The sequence below is a fragment of the Mesoplodon mirus genome, assembly GCF_964341445.2.
Source record: "Mesoplodon mirus genome assembly, chromosome: 2".
NCBI classification, from domain to species: Eukaryota; Metazoa; Chordata; class Mammalia; order Artiodactyla; family Ziphiidae; genus Mesoplodon; species Mesoplodon mirus.
In genome coordinates, this window is record NC_138977.1 from 183,494,827 (window position 1) to 183,514,953 (window position 20,127).

A 20,127-nucleotide genomic window follows, 5' to 3' on the forward strand; every position below is an offset into this window, starting at 1 on the left:
AGTGGCCGAGCCCAGGGAGGGCTGGGGAAGGACTCTGAATGCAGCTTCTACTCCATCTGGGCCAGTGGCCAGCACACCCATGCTTTGGTCCTGCTCATTTGGGACTTTGACTATATTCTCAGTGTGCAAAGGGCTGGGACCTGACTACTCTCATCTCTGATGCCTCCCCTGCCTGTCAGAGGGGCCCGTGACACCCAGCACACTGTCAACCAAGCCCTCACCCACTCAGGCTGAGCGTGAAGCTGTCCCCACCGTTGGGCAGGGCCGGCTAGTCCCCCAGGGGGCTCCTTGCCCCTGCTGTTGGTGCAGATGACAAGCAAGGAGTTCCCGTTCTCTTTCCTGTCCTCTTTTGGTCGATCTTGCCTTAGTTGTCCTTCTGCAGCGCACCCACGCTCTTTGTGGTCAGAACCAGAAAGCTCCTGGCCAAGGCCTTCTTCTGGATGCAGACAGACACCCAGAGACAGCAGGGTCCCAACAGGTAGGAATCAAACAGGATGGCCCGGCGACCGCACCACCTGGGTCCAAACTCTGGGTCTTATTAGCTGAATGGTGTTTTTCCCCCAATGGTTAGCATTTAATGGGAACTTTCTATGTGCCAGGCACTTGATTTTTTACATTATCTGAAACCAATCTTCACAGTACCTTCATGAAGTAGGCGCTATATTTATCCCCGTTTTACATATAAAGCATCTGAGACTTAGAAATAAGATGTGTTGAAATAAGTAAATTTCTTTAATATGCACCAGTTCTCCTTAAGACAAACCAGATGAGCAAGTCGTGGTTTTCTGCCTAAGCAGACCCAAGCCAGTGCATATTTTTAATGGAAAGACAATCCCAATAAACATTTTATCTTTGAATATTAGCAATGGAAGAGACCTTAAATTTCATTCAGTGCCACAACCCACACCCCAGATTAAGAAAGTAGAGATCAGCATCCTGGTCACCATCACAGACTTGAGTTACTGCAGCACCAAAGAGCCCTGACCCACCAAATGGCCTCTTGTGCCTCACTTTCCCCATCTGTACAATGGCAACAAGAATGGTGTAAATCTCATAGGCTTGCTGAGAACATTAAATTCCTTTGACGTGTTATGAATGAGCTATTTTTCTTAGCCCAAGCCAACTTCCCCACGAGCTGGGCATTCCCAGCATTCAGTGTTTTGGGGGGATGCCAAAGTGCCCCTTGGTATTCAAAACCAAGTCCAGTACAATGTGGTCTGGAGTTTTCTTGACTTCATTCATTTATTTCCCACCTTCACAATGTGATACAACAAATTCAGTGCATAATATTGACTTCATATTTTTCTATAAATCACATCACTTTGGTAACCCAAAATTTATTTTAAATAAACACTTTAAAGCACTATTATAAACCCAGTATCTTTGTGTTCCTGAGGATAGACTGAAAATAAATATGGAATACAAATGATACTCCAATAGCAATGAGCATATACAGTGTTTGGTTTTTCAGTACCATTCCCCACTAAAACAGGAGTCAGGCTCGCAAATGCTATGTAAGTTTGAAATTGTTTCAGAATAAAAAGAAAGAGAGAGAGGTGGGGGGGAACACGACTCAGAGGAATGGCTGATTCCAACTCAAGAGGAGAAAAGTACACTGTGAGCCTGAACTATCTTGCTGTGCCAGGAGGGAAGGAAGTAGCCAAAAACTATGGGAACACGTCAAAAAGCTATAAGAGCTCATATAACACAGCTCCGGGCCAAGACTGGGAATGTCTGAGCATCAAACTAAATGATGATACTAATGGATTATAATCTACTGAACAAAATAAAATTCCATAAGTCCATTCTGCTCTAAATAAATAAGCAGGGATAGCTCTTCCTTCCAATGAATGCAATAATAAATACAGAAGGAATGATGAAGTTAGAAAATCCTCTGGCAACCATCATAGTAATCATGGATCCAGGCAAATCTCATCAATGAAGATTAAAAACAGTGGGCAAAAATTTGATGAGGAACAAGATAGCCATATAATCTCAAAAGCAGCTCCCCACAAAATACTTAATGAGCTTAAAGAGGGGGGTAAAGAGTAACATAGAGGGGAGGAGCCTGGGGGGAACCCACCTCCCCTAGGTGGTCAAGGTCAGCATGACCAATATGGGGTCAGAAGCTCATCAAGCCTGCCAAGGCCATGCCCTGAAGGGACAAGACACCACCTCTGCTAAAGATGCTTCACCAAACCCTCATCATAAGCAAACACCCCACAGACCCAAACTGAGAAACATTCTGCAATGTCCAAATTGTGAGGGTCATGAAGGCCAAAGAAAGGTGGGACTACTCCACCTAAAGGAGACTAAAAGAATGGATGACCAAAGGCAGTGTGTGGTCTTGGACAGGCGGGTGGCAGGAGCTGCAGAGGACAGAGTGGGGCAGCTGACAAAATCTGAATATGGCCTTCATATCAGATCATAGTATTGCATCAAATTTAAATTTCATGCCTTTGATAACTGCACTGTGGGTATCTAAGAGATTGTCCTTGTTCTTAGGAAAAGCACACTGAAATATTTAGGGGTAAAGGGGCATGTATACAACTTACACTCAAATGTTCAGGAAAAAGTATGTGTGTGTGTATGTGTGTGCGTGTGCACACGTGTGCAAGCAAATGGGGCAAAAATGTAAACAGTTGGTGAATCTAGGTCAAGGGAGTTCTCTGACATTCTCATAACTTTTCTGTAATGTTGAAATTATTTCAAAACAGCAAGATTTTTAAATTAAGGGTATTTATCCGTGTGCTGACCCAGATCCTCTGCCTTGGACATCATCAAAAGAGTGAAAAGAGAATGTGGCTCACTGCCGCCCTGCAGCCCAGCACCTGCGTGTGGTGTCCAGTGACACCAGAGCCTAACCTGGACACCTGGGAACTGGAGCCAGAGCAGCCTGGGTGGTGTTGGAGGAGGTCCATCTGAGACAATGCACGTGAAGTAGCAGCAGTGCCTGGCACATAGCACACTCCACGCTGCTTCCCTGGGCCCCCAGCCCCTCCAGCCCAGAGGGTTGAGGCCCCCTCCACCACTTACATCCAGGTGACACCAAATAGCAGCCAGCCATGGGAGGTCAGGGGCATGTCCATGACTGAAAGGAGGAGACCTCCCTCCAACTATGGGGGATCCCAGGACCTGAGGGATTTCCACCAGGGACACAGCAACCCTGCCATGAGCTGAGCCCACATTCCCAAAAGCTCCACATAGCACCAGTATGAAATTAGACCCAGGTGCCCAGAAACGCCATGCCAGCCAGGGAACTGGCCTCTTCCTTTCCAGGGAACGTGAAGGTCTCTGACCTGGGAATCCTTCCAGGAAACTGATCCAGAATGAGAAGGGAGAGAAAACCGTCATGCATGGGAATGTCCACCAGTATTATTTATAACAGGAGAAAATGGGAAACTGATGTTAAATTATTATATATTAAGTTAATAAAAATGGTATAAACCTCATAGGCTTATTTATTTAATAAATTAAATAAATTATGATATACCTGCATATGACAATATTATGTGACCAAAAGAATTCTTAACATGGGAAAGTGATTAAATGAAGACACCAAATGAAAAAACATATGTAATATAATCTGTTATTAAAAGTATTCAGAAGAAAAAAGACTGGAAGGAAATATATCTAGAAGTTAATTATCGTTGCCCATGAGTCATATGATTATGGATATTTTATTAATTCTTCTTTATACTTTAGGTAATTTCCAGATTTCCCCCAGTGAGCATGTGTTCTGTGTCCTTATTACCCTATGAAATAAAATCCAGCTCCATCCTTGTTATTCCAGGCCTTCTAGGATTATCTCTAACCACCCACCACCCATGTCCCAGCACAAACTGGACATTCGTGTTTCCCCTCCTGGAACATCTTCCCTTCTCTGCCTAGCAAGGTCCATGCATCTGTCAAGACAGCCTAGACAGCAGGTACTTTTCTGGGGATGCTGTCTGGCCTACAGTGTGCCCAGTAGAGGACTGTGGTATGAATGAGTGCAATGCCACCTTCAATACCAGCTTTCCTTGGAATCCCTGCTTCTCTTTTCTTTTCTTTCTTTTTTTTTTTTTTTTTTTTTTTTTTTTTGTGGCCATGCAGACAGCTTGTGGGATCTCAGTTCCCTAACAGGGATTGAACCCAGGCCACAGCAGTGAAAGCCCCAAATCCTAACCACTAAGCCACCAGGGAACTCCCGGAATCCCTGTCTCTTGAGACCCCTACCAGGGCATGGGTTCATCCTGCCTCTTGATAGTTCATTGAGAGCCTGTCTCCCCCAGGAATGGGTCTCTTTGAGAATACAGCCATTACCTTCTTTATTATTATTATTATTATTATTATTATTATTATTATTATTTTGGCCACGCCTCGTGGCATGCGGGATTTTATTTCCCTGACCAGGGATCGAACCCTTGGAAGCACAGAGTCCTAACCACTGGACCACAGGGAAGTCCCTACCTTCTTTATTTACCCTTAGAGAACAGATTAATGGTGCATACTGTTGACACATAATAAACATGACCAAATGATTGAGAGAGGGGGAGGAGGAGGAAGGGGGAATAAGGGAAGGAAGGTGCATTGGGGAACTTGATAAATTCACCCCAGAAACACACAGCACCTGCCCTCAATGCACACTGTGCCACCTCGATGCCCCCTGCTGAGGATGCCCACCCTGTCTCCTTCAGAAGAAGGCCCATGTGGCCTGAGGAGCTGCCCTCCATGGCATCCCTCTCCCCATGCTCTCCCCAATTAACTTGAGAGCCAGAGCATTACCTGAGCCAGGCTTGAGACCAGACACCTAGGTCCTGCTGCCTCTGCTCCCACTGGCTGTGGGCAAACTGAGAGCTCAGGGGAAATGCATCTAGATGGGCCTAAGCTGGTTATCCCTTCCCAGACACTCTCCTTGTGGGCCATCTGCTCCCCTGGCAGGCCCAGCTTGCCCTGCGGTCGTGATGGGCCTTGTCATGGGCAGGAGTCCTGTGTGGATGACGGAGTTTAGAGCGTGGCACTCAGAACTTCTGGGGTTTGCCTTCTGAGTAGATGCTGAAGAAAAAGTGGACTGGACTACAGGTGCTGCAGAAGACTGGGAAGCGGGGGTGGGGCAGTACTCACTGCCCTTTGTTCTCTCCCTTGGGTGGGGTGCGGTAATGAGGATAAGGCAGAGGGTGGCTGGGTCAGTGGAAGAGAAGTGATAGGTCTCGGGGGGTGTTCAGTCCCCCAAAACCAGGGAGCCTGGCCTCACTCCTCACTCCCCTTCCCCTTTAGTATGTCTTATTAGGTAGCAACAAATTTTGTTTTTGTTTATCTGGGCAAGTTTTTATTTCGCCTTCAGTTTTTAATGATAACTTTGCTGGTAAAATGATTCTACGTTGATAGTTTTTTTCTTTGAGGACTTTGTTATCCCTGCCTTCTGGCCTCTATTGTTTTCTGAGAAGTTAACTGTTAATCATATTGAAGTTCCCTTGTAAATGATGCATCATTTTTCATCTGCCACTTTCAAGATTTTGTCTTTGATTTCAGCAATTTTACTGATGTGTCAGTGAGAGCCTTTGCGTTTAGTTCACTGAGCTTCATGGATTTAAAAAAAAATAAATTTGGGATATTTTCAGGCATTATTTCTTAAAATATTTTTTTCTCTTTTCTCTCTCCTTCCATTACTCCCATTATGCATATATTGGTGCACTTAATGGTGTATCACGTTCCCCTTTGGCTTTGTACATTTTTCTTCATTCTTTTTTCTCTGTTCTTTGGATAGTATAATCTCTATCCATGTATCTGCAAATTGCCTGAATCTTTCTTCAGCCAGTTCAAGTCTAGTGAATTTTTTAACTTGTCATTATGCTTTCTAACTCCATGAATTTAGCCCCTGCAACTTGGAGCTGGAGGGGATGAGAAATGCTGCCAGCATGCCCCTCCCAGTGAGATACAGTATCCCTGGATTGGGAATTGCAGGAAGGAGCCACATTTTCTTGGCTAAACCTACCTGGATCACAGACTCTGTCATCACACTGAGATGAGGAGGAAGCGGGGAAGGAATAGGTCGTGGCTCAAGAGTCACAGACTTTTGCTGTTCTTACCAAGGTTTAGTAGATTTTCTTGACTGTCTCTTCATTTACAATATACCCTTAGGATTATTTCCAGAAATATTCAATTTTCTGGGGGAGGGAGGGGATGTTTGTCTTCTGGAATTTTGTCCAGTTATAGTCATTTTCTGGATTGCACTTCTGCAGGGTCCTTCACACTGCCATTCTGGAAGTAGAAGTCTAAAAGATGTTTTAATTTTGGAAAATTACTGTGTACTTTACAACACTGAGAGAGATTTAAAGGAGAAAAACTACACAATTAAATCAATAGTGCAGAAAAAGCATTTAATAAAATTCAGCACTGGATTCAGGATTGGAAAGAGCATTTCCTTTTTTTTTTAAATTTATTTACTTTATTTTTGGCTGCACTGGGCCTTCGTTGTTGTGCGTGAGCTTTCTCTAGTTGCAGCAAGCAGGGGCTACTCCTTGTTGCAGTGCATGGGCTTCTCATTGCAGTGGCTTCTCTTGTTGAGGAGCACGGGCTCTAGGCGCACGGGCTTCAGTAGTTGTGGCACGTGGGCTCAGTAGTCAAGGCTCGCGGACTCTAGAGCGCATGCTCAGTAGTTGTGGCGCATGGGCTTAGTTGCTCCACGGCATGTGGGATCTTCCCGGACCAGGGCTCGAACCTGTGTCCCCTACATTGGCAGGCAGATTCTTAACCACTGTGCCACCAGGGAAGCCCAGAAAGAGTATTTCCTTAACCTGATAGAGATCATCTGCCAGAAAGCAACAGCAACTGCATATTCAACGGTAAAACTTTAGAAGTCAGGAATAAGGCAAGGATGTCAACCGTTGTCAATTATATTCATTATCATATTGGAAATACATGGTGTAAGTATTGAAATGGAAGAAATACAATTGTCATTATTTGCAGCTGACATGATTGTAACACACAGGACAATTTACAGACTTACTGGAATTAATAAGAGTTCAAGCAAGGTTGCTAAATACAAGACCAATATGTAAAATCCAACAATACTCTTATAAGCTAGAAAATGTGATTTTAAAAATGTTACTTACTATAGCAACAAAAACTGTAGGATAATTAGGAGTTAATGTAAGATGTGCATGACCTTATAAAAGTGAAAGACATTATGGAATTATGAACAGAGTGATATGTCCTATTCATAGATGAGAAACTCGGTAAACAATCCTCCTTAAGTAATCTGTACAGTCATTTCAATTTCAAAAACAACAACAAAATCCAAATGTGACAAGCTGATCTCAAACAAAGGTCCAGGAACTAAGAAATTTTTTGGAAGATGAGGGGAATCATTCTACCATATGTGATTGCCACTTATAAAGCTACAATTATTAAAACAGTGGGTTATTGGCAAAGTTAAGTAAGTGGACCAATTTAACAGAGTACAGAGCCCAGAAACATTCCCATAATTACATGGAAATTAGATATAGTGATAGAGGAAGGCTTACAAGTCAGGAGGGAAAGGATGAACTATTTTTTTAAAAGGTGCTAGAAAAAGCAACTATCCACATGGTGTTTACAAGAGAATTTGAGAATGTAATCATGACTTTAGGTTAGGAAAGGGATTCTTAAATAAGGAAACAAAATGAAACATGAAAAGACTGAATTTGACTATATTTAAATTAAAAACTGTATGATAAACATCATAAAATAGTTGTGTTCTAATTCTCCATATTTTCATGCAAAAGTAAAAAGATCCCTCACAAAACTAAAAATCTATAAAATAGCTAGGAATAAACCTAATATGAAATGTGCAAGATCTTCATGAAGAAAGTTATTAAAATTTTATCCAAGAATATAACATACTCTAATAAAATGAGGCCTATCATGATGCTAATGGGAAAAACTACATTAATTAAAAGAAGTCTATTATCCTCAAATTAATGTATAAACGAATACAATCTCAATCAAAAGAGCAACACAATTTTAGTGGAACTTAATAAACCGATTCTAAGATTCACCTGAAACAGAAAATGCACAAGAATAAGACAATGAAGAGGGGGGAAAAAGGAAGGGAAACATGCCTATAGATAGCAAAACACTGTACAAAGTTGGACAGGGAAGTGTGTGGTCAGTAGAATAGAATCTAGATCCACTGTCCAGAAACAGACAATTCAGCATATGATAAACTAGCCATTTCAAATGGATGGAGAAAAAAATTGGACTATTCAATAATAGTAGGAACAATTACCTTTTCTTTTTTGTTTGGGAAAGGGGGTAACCCCTAAGAGAGAAAATGATCTATAGTAAAACTAGGCCAACATAACATGAACAAGCAACTTGTAATGGAGGATCTACAAATGGCCAAAAAACATGGAAATGTTTAGTTTTATAAGTAATCAGGGAAATTCAAGTTAAAACAAGGTATTTTCAACCACAATATTGTTTAGGAAAACAAACAACAAACTCCCGAGATTGATACGGCCTACTGTTGGCAAGGGTGTGGAGACATGGTCCCTTCATGGAGTATGAATTGAAGGAAGCACTTTCACTACAACCATTAAAATTAAAAATCCACCTAATTTTAATTCCAGCAATTACATGAAGGTTGAGCTATACTTACAGGAACGAAAGGATGTGTTGTATATAACGTTAAATGAAAAGTTAATAGCTGCAAAATAATAAAGATGATAATCCCATTTTTGCAAATCACATATAAAACAAAACCAGCTGCTGTAACAAAAAGACTCCAAGGCAGTGGTTTAAACAAGTCAGGAATTTATTTTGCTCTTAAGTTAACGGGTGAAAGGGAAGCAGTTCAAGACTGGCAGGCCAACGTCTCCATCCTCAGCACACGACTTCTCCCCACCTCAAGTCACTGCTTAAGCTCCCACAGGCATCTCAGCCAGCACAAAGGGGAATGTCGAATGGAGTGGACACCCAATTCCTTATTTAAGGGCCCAGACTGGATGTTCTCTTTGTAGCGCATTGCCTGGTCACGTGGCCACAATTAACCATAAGGGAGGCTGGCAAGTAGAGTCGTGAGCTGAGCAGCCACGCGTCCAGGTAAAAAGCAGGAATCTTATCAGTAAAGGAGAAGGGGAAAACAGACCTTACAGCAGCAGTCTCTGCTGCACGCATCTGTAAAGGCATGGAAAACAGCCTGGAAGAGTACACACCAAATACAGTACTTATCTCTGGAATACGAACAAGAGGGGGTGGGGAGGCAGAGTACTGCTTGAAAATTTTTAAAGAGGGATAGTATAGTCATGTATTAACTAAGGAATTGTTTAAATTTCACAAAATTTTAAAATCCTTTATTGTAGCTTAATACCAATATAACATTTTAAATACATTAAATCTATCTATATTGTACAAAGCTTTTAAAGTTCCAAAAGTTAGATTTTATCTAAATGAATAAGTTATTCTATGTTGTTAAAACCATGACTTAGAGCATCTTCCTCTAAGTCTCTCCACCCAGAGGCACGATGACAATGTTCACAGATATCCATACTGAGACACAGGCAAGGCAAGTGACTACCCAAGGTCTCAGCTGGTGGCAGAGCTGAGACAAGGCTTGGAGTGAAGGCCACCTTGCTGTGACTGCATCATAACTTTTGCTGGCATTTTCTACTCGATGAGAAGGCTACAACTTCCCTAGCTTGGTAGAGTTTAGATTTCACACAATAGAGCTAGGATGCCAAAGCACTTCACACTAGTGAACTGCATCGGTACTTTAATCCGAGAACAAAAGGGATGCAATTTTCTTATAGGCTAATGACTACAAAAATAAAAATAAAAAAAGAACCTCCCAGAAACAACAGTCATGAATTTTGACTCCCTTCTGAGCCAAGCAGTCAAGTTTAGGATGTATTGACCTGTTTAAAAGTCTCTATTATTTCTAGATAATGATGGCAGAATGAAGAAAATAATAGAATCTTCTTCCTCTAACACCGAACCACTTTAAAAACAGAATAAAATAAAAAAGCCAGAATCCAAAAAAAGCAGCAGAAAATTCTGGTGGGAATTATGACTCTGACAATGACATCTCCTAATCTAAGGGGAAGGATTCATGGCCCAAGCTATTTAACAAAACCTCAGAACAGAAAAGTAAAACCCAAGTCCTCCAACCAAAAGCTGCATGCTGCCCAGCAGAGGCCCTCCCCGACCTCCAAACCCACACCCCTTCTCTCTGGGTGCCAGGGAAGAGCATACAGGAGATCTGGACCCAGCTGCCTGATTTTAGCATGAGCTAGATGTAAAGAAACAGCATGGGAGGAAGGAGAGCACAATACAGAAAAATCAGAAAGAGTGAAAACAGCAGGCCAGAGGAAACAACTCTAAGAAACAAACAAATTGCACCGTGACAGCTCTAGAAGACATTTAAGGAATCCAATGAACTTCAGAAAACAGGACTTCAGAGCTGTGATGATAAAACAATGACAAGGAAAGAAAAACAACGCTAAGAAAACAAACTAAGGATCAAAACATCATCATCACAAAACTCTAAACACATAAACAACAGCCAGAAACAGATGCAGCTGAAAACCAAACCCTGAAACAGGAGCGTCACGGTGAACAGAAAGGGAAAACAGAGATGAAAATAACTGGACAGAAGGAGGAGAACAATGATGTCTGATATAAAGTTACCAGCACCCTTAGAAAGACAGACAATGAATAAGGTAAAAAATGTTCAAAGTTCCCTCCCAGGATGTAAGCAGAGAGAGGGCTAGAATGGTGCTCACCATGCGGTGATGATGGTACGTCCGGGTGTGGTCCGGAGTGATGTCCGTGTGCGTGTGTGTGCGCTGGTGGTTTTATTTGTACCTACTTCTGGTTCTGCTTGAGTTTTTTTTTTTTAAGATAACATATATTTTCCTAAAACCACTATGCGGTGGTGGTGGTGGGGAAGGTGCCCTTTGCTTAAAATAAAGCCACTGTAAACTAAGAAAACTACAAGTTTCTACAAATACATGTCTCATCATTTATTATCAAGCTATTCCATGCTTTACTAATAAAAATACCTGTCAATTTAACAGTACCTTAACAGAAGATCGTTTAAAGGCAACTAATAGGACTCAAAAGGTAACAAGTCCGACGTCTTTTTTGGGTGGCAAATGATTGATTTAAACATTTAAAAGCTAGGTACCAAAAACAATTCTATTATCAGATACTGATGAACTGATTTACTGAACAGGCCTAACTGAATATAACACATGTTTTTAGCACCAGTAAAAAGAATTCTTGAGAGTTCTGGTCTATAAACTTCTAAATGAGTAGTAATGTATTCCCTGGCAGCATCTTCTGGGTAAAAGAACAAATGTGTTCCAAGGATTAACAGTTAGGTCCCTGATTTCATAATTAATTTTGGGGAAAAAAATCCAGGTATTTTTATAAATTTCAGAGAAGAAATCTCTTCCTCCTTAAAGTTTTAATTATGAGGTAGCTATCATTCAAAGTAAACATCAAATGCAGCCAATTTACATCGACAAAACATATGATTATTAATCGTAAGATTAATAATCAGAAATGTCCACTAGAAAAAGTCAATTTAAAGTTCAGAAGGTAATACTGATCAGCAGTATTCTGGCTTGAGTTTCCAAATTCCTTCACCACCTGAAGTTCTATGAAAAGTGCACAGGTTTCTCAATAGTTCTCGAAAGACACAAGACTGTGATGCTGATAACTTGGATTCAAACTCCTGCAGTATCTCCCGAGTGCTGGCCTGGCCATCAACTTGGGCCTGAAAGGCAATGAAGTTTCTCATTTCTACCAGAAGGTCATCGTGTTCCATGCTGGAAGGCGGAGGAGCAGGAGCCTCTGGAAGGTACCCACTTTCACTTTCTAAGCGCTCTGGCAAAATTAGGTGGTTTCTAGCTCTCATTTTAGCCAACAGTGAGGACGAAGTGAGGGCTCCGGATGAAGGCTCCGCATCTTCAACTTTTCCACTAAAATGCTCTGAAACATTATCTTTTCCATCCTTTTTCATAGTGCTGTCCTGGAGAAAGAAGACCAGTGCATCGATATATTTAATCTCCAGTTTACGCTCCCACTACTTATTTCTCCAAAGGCTCTGAGGGGCCATAAGATAACACACATGCCCAGGGCACTGAGGCTGATGGAGAATGGATGATACACCGTCTAATGCAAAGGGAAAGGAGGAGAGTCAATTGTCTAAATGCACCCACTCTTAGAAAACATTTCCTAAAAAACCCAAAACTACACTATTTGCTTCGTCACCATCCTGAGGGACGAGAGTGGAGGGAGGGCAGAGAGGGTGGGGCCGGGCTTCCAAAGAAGGCTTCTAGGGAAACTGTCTCCAGGAGGTACGAGCTCTGTGGGCATTTACTGTTCTTCCTCCCAAGTTTTCCCTGATCTGAGCACCGTAGGATAAGGAACAATATCAGAGCTGGACTTCCTTCACTTTTAAATCTTTTTACTACTTTACACCTCATGTGAGTTTCCTTAGAACAGCTACATAAATCTAGTTTTTCTTCACATTCCTACTGCTAAAAGAACATAACACAGGAAGTCAAAAAAAAAAAGGTTCTCTATTCCTAAATGTGTTCATATTAATCTAAAACAGGAATCTGAACCTGGGAGTTTTCAAATTTTATAAGTAACATGACCCTTAAGCAGAAAGTAACAAAGTATTAAATGATAAGAGTATGGCCTACTATTTACTCTCACTGAAGCACTCAAGGCCTTCGGGGTTGTAGGACAGGCAGAGAAGGGCGCAATGCTCTGGCAGCTAGTAAATTACAAACAACATTCAATAAAGGCCCTCTAGACCTTCAGTCTAGAGGGCAGTGGTCCTTGGAGCTAGTACTTCACCTCTGCATGGGGCAGGCGGTATGGGCAGCAACTCACACATCACCCATCCTTATATGAACTTTTGGAAGACAAAACAGAGATTCTACTATGGATCTTGGGTTAAAGACTTTGTCTTTTCTAGGAAGTTAGCTGGCCCTTTTAAATTCACACAGAAGTACTTCATAAATGCATGAAAGTGCACACAACATAAATATCAGATGTCATTATGCCAGTGATGCTCTTCACATGCAGAATCGAGTGAAATTTTCATGGCAATTCAATTAAGTAGATCTCACAAGTGAAAAGTTGATAGGCTATCAGATTACCTGGCATTTCTCCTTTGGAGACGTTGAAGAGGGATGTTGCACAGAGAAGCTGGAGTTCCTTTTCTGACCAAATCTTCTCCTAAATACGGAAGAGAGTCATAGTTGATAAAATGTAACTTTGTGACTTACAGATGAGAATGCCCTTCCAACACCTAAACTCCTCTTGGAGCAGTTTTCTTCTGCATGGTTATTCTTTCACAGCCATGACGCTTCTGCTCCATCAGCCATGATGCTTCTGCTCTATCCCCTGAGGTTCCCGTACTTTACTCTCCTAGTAAAGCAGTAGAAATTATTACTGCATCTCAAGTAAAAACCACTCAATATCCTTGCTCAGCTTACTACCCTTGAATTCTAGGTAGGGAAGCTATTCTAAAAGAGCACGCTGAATACCACAGTAATTACTGATTGCTGAAACCCAGCTAATCATCTTATTAAAGTTTACTCGTTATTCTGTACCTCTTACTATTTTTTATGACATCACCTCTTAAGCAAAACAGATTTCTCCTTTCCCTGAAAAATCAGCTTTGGAAAGGAGGGAATGAAAGCAAAGAAGAAGGTAAGATGATAGAAGTCTTTCCCCAAGTCACATACATCTGGCTGACCCAATCCCTCCCTGAGAGATTTTCTACTGTTGCAGATAAACAGGAGGAGGTATCCCTGCCTGCCCTGATTTTATTTCCAGCCCAGCAGGTTTGGCCTCCTCACAAGCATGGCAGGGCGGCAACCTCTTACTTTCTTCCTGCTGGTGCACCAGCCACACCCCTGTGGCCAGTCCAGGTGGGAACACCAGATGTTGCTCCCAGACACCGCTGCCGAGAGAGTCTCAGTGCTTTGAGGGCATCCTGGGCCACACGGTTGGCCTCCGCCTCCACCAGCACGTAGTCTGGACTGGCTCCGTCCATGATAGCATCGTGCTTCATGATGCTGTGCACACCCACTGGCAAGAGCAAAGGAAACAGTGAACGTGTTATTTCAGCTCATACACAATCACACGTTTTCTTCTGTATAGGCTAGTGTGTTGTGGGTAGAGGAAACATCATGAACGTTTTTAGCTGCTATTCACCCGTGACCACCAGGACCCAGGAACTTTTACAAATGCTGCTGCTCTTCACCTGCATCTCTACCCGATGAGGGAGGGACTATCAACTGTCACTGCTTTGTATAATCAAAGCATAATGCTTTAATAACCACACTTCAACATAAACTCCTCACTGTTACCTGGAAAACTTTAAAATTTTCTACTAATATATTCTCTATTGAAGGGGGAAAACATACAAATATAAAATAAAACTACACAATGTCTAAAAAGTAATGATGATGGAAACACTACGTATCAGAAGAATCCAATGCAGTCGTCAGTGGAAAATGCATAGCCCTAAATATTTCTATCAATAAAAATGAAAGAACAAAAATAAATGAACTGAATTCCAAGTCAAACAGTTTTATAAAAATTAGGACCAAAAAAACTCATCAAAACAACAACAAAAACAAAAGCAACAGGAAGAAAATACTGAAGATAAAAGCACAAATTAATGAGGTAGAGAACAACCATGGATCTAATTAATAAATCAAAAACCTGGTTTATTGGGGAAAAAAATCACAAAATAGACAATCTACTAGCTTAACCTGACAAAGGAAAAGGGGGGGAAAATATACAAAATTAGAAATGACAAGGGGGAAATTATCTTGAAACAGAAGCCAATTAAAAAAAATTATTACAAGAGTATTTTCTATGCCTCCATGCAAATAAACTTGAAAACTAGACAAGACAGATAATTTTTCTTAGGAAAACAGACCAGGAACTGTAGAAAAAAACAGAGCAAGTTACCAATGAACTACCTTACAAGAAAGCATCAGGCCCAGATGGTTTCCTTCTGAGATGCCATACGTAAGCCTGCTTTCCTGAACAGAAACCCATTCAGCAATCTTTGGAAACTCAAGGCTGTCACCTTGGGAACACAATGACTGGTGAGACCTGAGTAAGACAGTCCCAGGGATGACTAATTGGTGCAGGCTGGCCGGTCCCTCCAGGGTCCTGAGCAATTGTTGAGTCTGCTTTCCTAATTTTTCTCCCTTGATATTAGCTACCAGCTTTCCTACTTCCAGAGTGCCTGCCTCTGGCCATGCCCCTGTCTCTCTCCCCATGATCTGTCACTTTACTCTCCTGTGGTTGTTAAATCAGATAAATATAGCATGCAGAGAAATCATCTATGAATGTTCAGGTAGTACAAATCTATTTTAAGCATTGCACCCCTCCTGTATGTGGTTAGAAGTCGAGTCCTATTGTTCTCCCAAGGTTCAAATTCTCCTAGGAAAGAGAGGTGAAAATGATTTTCAAAAATGTCAATACATTTCAAATCTGAGTTTTAGAAGGAAAAATACTTCCAGTTGAGCACAAACCCTGCACTGTCAGGAAAGGCTGCTTCCACTAGAAGTGGCCCCCTCATTTCTATTCCTAGCACACCTGTGGCAAGGTCAGCAAAAGGAGTACCTGATTTTCTGAAAAGCTTTTCCAGGACGTAGTCATCGTGGCTGTGTTCCTTGGGCTCACTCTCATTTTCATTGTCTTGCCTCCGGTACTGCTTCTTCTTCACCAGGTGCGGAATTCGAGTTCCCTCAAACTTGGCATCTCTGCGGTGCTTAGAGCTCTTAAGCTTTTGCTTCAGCCTCAGATGTTTCTCCAGGGTCTTTTCTTCTGCCACATGTTTCGTTTTCGACTTGTGCTTATAAAAATTATTTTCTGTTTGCTCATTCTCCCAAAGAGGTCCTGTTTGAACCCGGCAGCTTTCTCTTTTATCACAAAGACCCTCCTTTTCATCGATGCTTTCCTCACCAGACATCCTGTACATTTTGCTGATTCTTGGAGAATCTGAACCTTCTCCGTTTCCATGAATCACTGAGGAATCCTGCAGTCTGGACACTGCATCTGTCTCTTCTCCAAGCCTCTCACTGTTAGTTAGACTACAAGATGTTTGAGGGGCATCTTTCAAAGGATCACCTAGATTAGAAGTTACTGCATTCACTTCAGGTCTTATAGCTGTAGATTTCTCTTCAGATGACATGGCAACATTTGCAGATGTGTTAGAACCAGGAAACTTTTTACCTACTGGAATGTTCTGGTCTGTTCCAAAAGCCAGTTGAAGTTTTCTTTTTAAATGGCGTTTGGGTGTCTGAACATCTGAACCAGTTCCTGTGAAAGGGAAAAACATGCTAGTGTTATACTGCATAATTCTTATGTATTTCGTTACTTTAAGTTAAATTATTTTATGAAATACCTGCAAAAATAGCACTTGTTTCAGTGCTCTGGGATGCATCAGGACTAGTCAGAGTAAACAGCTCATAAAGATCATTGGATTTGAAAAATCGCCTTTGCTTTGGATCTTTTAGCACTCTATTTGTCAAAAACTGCTTGAAGATTTGTCTAAAAAGATAGAAATTAAGCTGGTATGAAACAACGTCTAGCTGTACCTCAGAATTCTAAACATATAGTAATTGTTTATTAATAAGGTAGAAAAACAATCAGGTTCAAAGACATTTTTAAAAAACACACAATAAGACATCTAAGCTTATTTTAATGAGAAAGAAAAAATACAAAAACAAAACAAGATAAAAAAACCAAAACACATATCGCTCAGTTACAGCAACTATTGCTCTAAGATGGAAAGACTTTAAAATAATTAATTAATTAATTAATTTGCTGTGTTGGGTCTTCGTTGCCGCGCACACGCTTTCTCTAGTTGCCACGAGTTGGGGCTTCTCTTGTTGCGGAGCGTGGGCTCAGTAGTTGTGGCTCGCGGGCTTAGTTGCTCCGCAGCATGTGGGATCTTCCCAGACCAGGGCTCGAACCCATGTTCCCTGAGTTGGCAGGCAGATTTTTAACCACTGCACCACCAGGGAAGTCCCAAGACTTCTTAAAGTACTATTTTTTTTAAATTCCCTGCTCCAAACCCTGGCAGCGTGCCTCTCCTTCCTGCACACCCGCAACCAGGAGAGCAGCCTCTGGTCAAGGAGCACAGCCATATGTACTGACCGGTGGTAAATCTTCTCTTCGATGGTGCCTGCGGTCAGAAGCCTGTACACCGTCACCTGTTTCTTCTGGCCTATCCGCCACGCTCGCTCCCGGGCCTATGGTAGAGAGATGCAGCTCAACAAGGGCCCTTCTCAGCGATAAGCACTGATTAATAGCCGGTCGCTTCCTCCCACTCCCGAAATTAGAATTTTGGCTAATGAGGCTAAGTACAACCAAGGCCTATTAAGGAAGATAAACAGGCAGGTGACAAAACAGACCTAGCCAACTCTACCTGGAAAACAATGTGTGTCTGTCCCCTCCCACGTTCTCTTTTTACCCATGTCTAATGTTCCTGCTACGGGAAAACCGTGAAGACCCTTACTCCAAGCTGAAGACAAGCTACAACCAAGATGTGAGCTATATGCTGAGGGTAATGTGGCACCGAAGGATGCTCCCGAGTGCAAGCCATCAGATAGTATGTCACCAATATGCTCCTTTAAACAAAATAAACGGACCTGCACGTCTGTGCTTGGGTTCCAGTCAGGGTCATAGATGATGACTCGGTTTGCCCCCGTCAGGTTGACTCCTAGGCCACCCACCCGAGTGGTCAGAAGAAACACGAATATGGATGTGTCCTAGAGGTAAGACACACAACACTCAGTATGCACGTGGAAGACTAGTTAGAGTTCTTCACCTCTGCCTTTACATATTCTCCACACGGAAGCCTGTTCCCAATACAAGCAATGGGTTATGCCCCAGAAACCTTTGGTCAGTCAAGATTCCATCTCACAGCTTCTACTTTTAACATCAATTAAATTAGCAATATTTAAACCTGTGTTTTCGAGAAGGAATACACATTCTCTGTTTAAACACAACACATCCCAAAAATCCAGAAATGCACTGAGTTAAAAGCACCCACTGCCCAATCCCAGACGTAGGCACTGTGGGTGCAGACCTCTCCTTCTTCCCCTCTGTACAAAGTAGCACCATGTGACTTCATCGTTCTGTTCACTTGTTACCTCATTGTATCTTGTAATCAGTGGTTGTCTTGAAGCTATCGCAGTGGTACCATCCATCTTGAGATAGGAATACTTTTGGGCCCTAAGGAATACTTCAAATATGTCCAACATCTGTTTGGGAGAAGGGGTGGAGGATATAAGAGTTTAAAAATCAAATGTACACCTCCAGCGAGTACTCCACATTTGTGTAAAGAGTCACATCCTTCCCAAAAGGCTTGTATTAAAAGGGGTTTCCTGATTCGAGGAAGATAAATATAACTACTGCAAGAATATTTTTGGTATTTCCGTACTGTTAATTCTTATAAGTTTTGTAATCAGCACGGCATTGTTTTGAGTTCAGACCCAAACTCACCTGCACCCCAGAATCACATTGTAATAAACCTTTTTTAAAAAGCCAACTTCTGGGCACCAACTCTAGAGGAAGATCCCATCTCCCAAAGAGCTTTGCAGGCTGCCACTTCAGGGTCAATGGGTGGACTTGCCTTTGGAATCAGTATTTTCGACAATATCTCATTTTTTTTTTGTTTTGTTTTGTTTTTGCGGTATGCGGGCCTCTCCCTGTTGTGGCCTCTCCCGTTGCGGAGCACAGGCTCCGGACGCGCAGGCTCAGCGGCCATGGCTCACGGGCCCAGTCGCTCCGCGGCATGTGGGACTTCCCCGGACCGGGGCACGAACCCGTGTCCCCCGCATCGGCAGACGGACTCTCAACCACTACGCCACCAGGGAAGCCCCGACAATATCTCATTTTTTAAGTAATGATTGTGAGTCATAAAGTCATAAAGTCATACAACCTGTTTCTTGTATGAGGTTTGTATACTCACCTGTCTGGACTGAGAAAACAGCAATACTCGTTGGCCCTGCTTGTGCCATATTTTCAACAAGGACTCAACAACTATCATTTTCCCAGAACGTTTCCAGTGTCCAAACTGATCTTCTCCTAGTTCCTCATCTGGAATACCTTTAAGATTCTTGGGGCCTCCAGAAAAGAGATCAGGGTGGTTGCAGATTTTTCTTAGGGCTACAAGTCCAGAGAAAATCTATGGTACAAAAGAATTACGTGCACTCAGATTACCCCACGTAAAATACTAGTCACTCCGGAAGGAAAGGAAGGAGGCTATTTGATATGTAACACAGATTAAAAAGTAATTCTTCACCAGCTTCTTAGTTTCCTCCCTAATCACAGCATATTAGGAGCTGGAAGAAATCAACCTTTACACATCTTATTTTCCTGATAGGGCAACTTCTCTAAAAACAAAAAAAAATCCTTTTGGACCAAATATATTTACCAGGGTCACATTCAACTGCTGATGATTTATTTTCCCTCTAGAAAAAAAAGTATGCAGTTCACAGTATATAAAAAACTGACTCACCTTTTAAATATAAATTAGAAACATCATGCCCATCTAAAATTTAGGGAAATCTATCATGTAACTTAACAAATGCATTTATTATTTTTTTAAACATTTTTATTGGAGTATAATTGCTTTACAGTGGTGTGTTAGTTTCTGCTTTATAACAAAGTGAATCAGCTATACGTATACATATATCCCCATATCTCTTCCTTCTTGCGTCTCCCTCCCTCCCACCCTCCCTATCCCACCCCTCTAGCTGGTCACAAAGCACCGAGCTGATCTCCCTGTGCTATGCGACTGCTTCCCACTAGCTATCTATTTTACAAACAAATGCATTTAAATATTATACTCCTAAGTACCTCACTAGAAGTTCTGTATTTTAACGTGTGAGTCAGAGGTTGAAATTCCCTTTACCTTTACATTAGTTTATCTGAAAACATACCCACGTGGAAAATCCATGGATGGGAATGACGTGCGGGACTTTTCACGCAGCAGAAGGGCTTGGAGACCCCAAGTGAGAGAGCCCACCCGCCCACCCCAACAAGAGGGAATCTTTCACAGGTTTCACCCCTGACTCAAATCACACTCACCAGTATAAAAACTCAAGT

The 20,127-nt window shown here is 42.0% G+C and overlaps 1 protein-coding gene across 2 annotated transcripts in view; it reads right to left on the minus strand.

Moving 5' to 3' along the window:
- Nucleotides 1–8,789: 8,789 nt before the first annotated feature.
- The window catches only part of ERCC6 (ERCC excision repair 6, chromatin remodeling factor), an 81,536-nt gene continuing 70,198 nt past the window's right edge, over nucleotides 8,790–20,127 (minus strand). For both annotated transcript variants that reach the window (XM_082603926.1, XM_082603925.1), the window contains exons 13-21: nucleotides 18,989–19,204; nucleotides 18,168–18,278; nucleotides 17,664–17,783; nucleotides 17,170–17,264; nucleotides 16,415–16,560; nucleotides 15,631–16,329; nucleotides 13,872–14,076; nucleotides 13,140–13,218; nucleotides 8,790–11,998 (exon numbers count right to left, since the gene is read on the minus strand). In XM_082603926.1, coding sequence (XP_082460052.1) covers nucleotides 11,576–11,998; nucleotides 13,140–13,218; nucleotides 13,872–14,076; nucleotides 15,631–16,329; nucleotides 16,415–16,560; nucleotides 17,170–17,264; nucleotides 17,664–17,783; nucleotides 18,168–18,278; nucleotides 18,989–19,204 — 2,094 coding nt within the window. In that variant the 3' untranslated portion in view covers nucleotides 8,790–11,575. The remainder of the gene's footprint in view (nucleotides 11,999–13,139; nucleotides 13,219–13,871; nucleotides 14,077–15,630; nucleotides 16,330–16,414; nucleotides 16,561–17,169; nucleotides 17,265–17,663; nucleotides 17,784–18,167; nucleotides 18,279–18,988; nucleotides 19,205–20,127) is intronic.